Source organism: Gavialis gangeticus, unplaced genomic scaffold, assembly GCF_001723915.1.
Source record: "Gavialis gangeticus isolate Ggan-Ray unplaced genomic scaffold, GavGan_comp1, whole genome shotgun sequence".
NCBI classification, from domain to species: domain Eukaryota; kingdom Metazoa; phylum Chordata; order Crocodylia; family Gavialidae; genus Gavialis; species Gavialis gangeticus.
The window spans coordinates 29,920,835-29,925,730 of record NW_017729001.1 but is presented as its reverse complement, the minus strand read 5'-3'; the positions used below and the strand labels follow the sequence as shown (position 1 = coordinate 29,925,730).

Below are 4,896 nucleotides of genomic sequence, written 5' to 3'. Positions count from 1 at the left end.
CCCCCCCCCAGCTTATACCAATCTGACCATGGGGTAAAATTCCTCCCTGACCCCAAATATGGCACAGGTCTGACCCTGAATGGAGGGGCAAGACCCTCCAGCCAGGACCCTCCTGGTTTTAGTCCAGTCAAAATTGGACTGGCAGTCAAAATTGCCAACACCCAATGCCTTTGAGGAAGGTGCAACCCCCCGGCACGTGTAGCAGAAAGCAGGAGAGGGGACAACCAGAAAAGCCCAGAAGCCTGGGAAACCCCTGTAGTAGGACATAGGCATAGCTATGCCTACATCATCCCTGGCCGGTGGCGGTCCAACTCTTCCCGGCCACCTCCAGTGACGGAGAGTCCCCTAGGCATCAGTGCCACCCGAGGTGGTTTTGTGCTCCATCATAGCTGACCAGCGTCCCTAAAACTAGGTGCTGGGGCATGCATGGGCTTCGAGTGAATGACAGCTGTCTGCCACCCTCTGACAGGTTGCGTGGGGGGAAGATGGGGCACTTTGAGGTTGCAAAGCCAGAAGGGTGGCAAGCATGTTGGGGGGGTGACAGAGAGCCCTCGCATCCATCCACATAGAGCTAGCACTGCACCACGGTCCCCCGCGAGCCGGAGCCTCGCTTCTGCTAAGTGACGCCCTTTCCGTTCCAGACGGCAGCGCGATCTTCCGCGGATGCTTCCACAGGCCGGACAACACCTCCATAGCTTTGCCTGTGAGCCAGGTGATGCTCAACATGTCGGTCGACAAGTGCGTGGACTTCTGCACTGAAAAGGTAAGCGTAAAGCCCACCCACGTATCCCCTGACATGGACGGGCCTCTGAGCTGACACACAACCTCCAGCTAGCAGGGGTAACCCCTTAGAGCCCAGTCACAGCTGGGGTGAACGAGAGAGGACCTGATTTAGGGTCTTCTCATGGCTCAGCCTTGGCCTCTGAATAATAATAATAATAATAATAATAATAATAATAATAATAGAAATCACAGCAGATTGATTTTAATCCAGTTTCCTATAACAGCCTTGGCCTCTGAATAATAATAATAATAATAATAATAGAAATCACAGCAGATTGATTTTAATCCAGTTTCCTATAACAGCCTTGGCCTCTGAATAATAATAATAATAATAATAATAATAGAAATCACAGCAGATTGATTTTAATCCGGTTTCCTATAACAACATGTAGCCAAACTACAACCAGCACCGTTCGCAGCCTACCTTTGCACCATAAAAAAGAACACTTACCCATCAGTAAGACAGCAGTGCAGAGGGTTGCTACAACTTCTCCCCTTTCACTTCCTCTATAAGCTACCTGGGTGTTATCCCCTGACTGAAGCTTTACCTGGAGCAGTCTGACAAGCCTTTCACAGATTCAGAGGAAGGTTTTTGCAATTCTGCATCAGTGGTGGCCAGATTTGACTGCACCGCTGCTAGTACCTGCTCTGGATATGTTCCAGAAATGCCTGGATGCTCACCTCGCTGGGGTCATCTGACCCCAGTTGACTGCCTGCCCTTTGGGCGGGGGGGCTGGACCTGATGATCTTGCAAGGTCCCTTCCAGCCCTAATGTCTGTGAACTCTATGAAACAACAGCGATTGCTTCCCACGTGAAAATGAAGAGGTCAAGGCCTCAGCTGGTACAAATGATCACCAGTTCATTCAAGCCGATGGAGTGATGCTGAGCATCTGGGGCTGTGTCAGCTCCATCCTGTGCTCCTAAGACTCAACAGGGTGTAGGAGTAGGTGCTCCCTGCCACCTCCCTTGGCGGTGCGTCCGAATGGAAGGGATCAAAGAAAAGGGTCTCAGTGGAGAGGCTGTGGTAGGCTGGGGACTGAGATGGTGGAAAAAGTGGGGTCGGAGAAATGAGGAGGAGAGTGTCCCTACAGAGTCCCATGAAGGGCCTGGGTAAGAGCCAGAGGGGCCCTAGAAGAAAGGAAAAACTGGGTCTCTTTTCTACTTGATATGCAAGACCCAGAGACAGGAAGGTGGGGAGAAGGATTTAAGTTATCAGCTCATCCTTGAGGAGGACTTGGTCACGTCCTGACATAGGAGTGAGGCTGAAGGAAAGCTCATGTTTTCTGTTGCCCAGCACCTTGAAAACACACAGTGAGCAGCTCCTGCCCAGGTGAAGACGGGTCCCCGCTGAGCTGACAAGGCATTGCCCCACCTGGCCAGCTGCTTCAACGCCCTCAGCTTCTTAGAGTCCCTTTCCATCAGGTTTCTGAGGTCCTCCCTTCATGACTTGGTGGAGCATGCACATGTTAACACCTTCTCCTCCACCTTCTGCTTCCCTTGGGGTAACACTGAAGCTAAATGGGTCTACACCCTATGGCCCCAGCTAAGGATCTGGCTTTTGGCAAGGGTGGGGAGGGCATCTCTCTGACCCAGACTGCACACTCGCCAAGGGTCTTGTTGAGCAGTGGCAGAGCAGGACCTTTGGGCCCGCTAGCGGCAAGTTCTACCACCTGCCCCAGACTTTCACGATGTTGTAGTAACTTCCCTCAACTTGTGACCTGAGAGCCCTAGCCAGGTTTTGCCTGTGTTTGATGCAATGTGATGCAAAATGCATGGGAGGGAGCTGCAAATTGTGTGATGGCGGGAAGGGGAAGGGCAGATTGCTTCTTCACCGCAGCTGCACTGGCAGCTCATGCCCTGGAGCATGAAGATGGCTCATTTCTGCGATGGCTCGGATGGCTGCAGATACGAATCACAGAAAAGTCAAAGGCCATTTTGGGAACTAATTCAGGTGCCCCTGCAGTAGTGATCTTGCAAACAGCGTCCGGGTCTGCAATTAGCAGGGACGCAGAGAGCTTCGGGCGCGCCCCGAAAGAGTAGGGTGCTCTCAGACAAGGAGCTCCAGAGGAGCAGCTGCCTCTAGGGGAATTTGAAATGAGGCGCTGGCATTTTACCAGGTTGCTTCACACCCATGAAACCCTCTAGTCTTGGAGAGGCCCGTTTCAGGAAGCTCAAGCTTAAATCACAGCCACATCCTGCGGCCTTGCATCCACTGACCCTGGAGGTCTCCCCGCTGTAAGGTCACAGAGCATGTCCAGAGGTCCCCCAGGCGAGACATGCAAACACGAGAGCCCCTGGAGAGGAGTCCAAATGGCACCATGCACCCGCACCGGGATACATCCCCCGAGCTAATTACCCCGGCAGGCACAGCGCTATGCCCTGGTGCCGGCACTGCTCCGGTGCTGCACGACGTCCGCCCCATGTTGCAGGCCGCTCGAACAGATGCCGGCTGAAAGGAAGGGAAGGGATTTGGAGCCTGCTTTGGCTTCCTGCATCCGGCAGCTCAAATGCACTGGAAGATTTCCCACCCCCCAAACCACGCATCAGAAACAGAGGCGCTTTCCCCGGCTGTACGGCGCTGCGGGCTCCCTCAACAGCCCCGCCGAAAGCCATTAGGCTCCCTGCTCTCTGTCACATCAGTTAAATACGAGCCGCAGCTCTGCGCCTCGGCCCTGCTTCCTCGCCGCTCCCTCGAGAGCCGGGCTCGGGGAGATGTAAATAAAAGCCTGTGTGTGGAGCCCCTTGATTAACCCAGCATTGCCGCAGCCCCGGCTGTTAAATTGCCTGTCACTCCCTGAATGTTCCCTCATAACTCTGTACTTTAAAATCCAAATGAGGTCACCGAAGATGCAGTCTATGGGCTTTTAGTAACCTTACTCTGGGTGACAAACTCACAAATTACCAGAGCTGTAGCAGGCCATGATTTTAAGAGGAGCATCATAGCTCCAGATATATTACACCCCGCGCTAGCAAATAGCTCAGCAATTTCCACGCCGGCGTTTTTGCAGTGCAGGACCACGGCCGAGCGAGGCGACGCGGGAAATGATAGAAATCTGGGAGGTTTCTGGGGTTTTTTTCCTTCCTGCTGGCCAGCGAGGCAGCGCTGCAGGCAGATCCGAAGGAGGCGCAGAGCCTCGCGGCAGGGCTCAGGTCCGGGCTGGTGATGGGCGACGCGACTCTGCCCGCGGGATGGGCCGTGTGGACGGGGCGCCGCACACCTTCCTTAGCTCGCACTGGGCCAAAGAAGAGGTGCGGGAGTAGCTTATGGGGGGAGACTTTCATGCCTTTTTTAATGCAAAGGAGCAGCAGAGCCCAGATGTGTACTCGCCTTCCCTCCCCCCAGGGAGAAGGAAAAAAAGGGGCTTTTGAAAGCACGGCCCTGGCAGGCAGCCGGGGGGGGGTCCAGGGTCCAGCTGGGACAGGCAGGGAGGACTGACTTGCAAGGGGCAGGGAACAGAGGCAGGACATCCTGCTTTGGCTGCTCTCAGTAGCAAGCTTCCTCTACGTGGTAACGGCCCACGAGCGGGGAAGCACAGCTCGGGGAGCCGCGGGAGGAGACGTGCAGATCAGACGGGGACGTGTTTGAAGGCCACAGATTTCCCACCCACACACAGGACTGGGGACACAACCCAGCCAGGGTGGAGAGGGAAGGGACACCCCTCTGTCTGTGCACCAGCCAGGCCTGCGGTGCGAGCAAGGCTGCTCCCATGGCTCAAAGAGTCATAGAAAATGAGTTTTGGGAGGGACTTCAGGAGGTCCTGTCTAACTACATGCTCCAAGCAGGACCATCCCGAACTACGTCATCCCAGACAAGGCTTTGTTTAGCCACGGCTCCAAGGATGGAGACTCCACAGCCTCTCTGGGTAGCTTATCCCAGTGCTTCACCACCCTCCTAGTGAGAAACTTTTTCCTAATATCCAACCTAAACCTCCCTGGCTGCAACTTGAGCCCATTGCTCCTTGTCCTGTCATCTGCCACCGCTGAGAACAGCCGAGCTCCACGTTCATGTGCTGTTGGGTGCCCAGAGATGCCTGCTGCATGCCTTGGGCGGTAGGGTTGGAAGAGCCACTTGCAGCTGAGCTGAGAAACCCAGGTTAAAGTCCCCCAAAGGG

General features: G+C 54.7%; 1 protein-coding gene across 1 annotated transcript in view; it reads left to right on the top strand.

Moving 5' to 3' along the window:
- WSCD2 (WSC domain containing 2) overlaps positions 1 to 4,896 on the top strand; it is a 78,142-nt gene that overhangs the window by 34,789 nt on the left and 38,457 nt on the right. Inside the window, exon 4 of the mRNA XM_019507212.1 lies at positions 642 to 763. Coding sequence (XP_019362757.1) covers positions 642 to 763 — 122 coding nt within the window. The remainder of the gene's footprint in view (positions 1 to 641; positions 764 to 4,896) is intronic.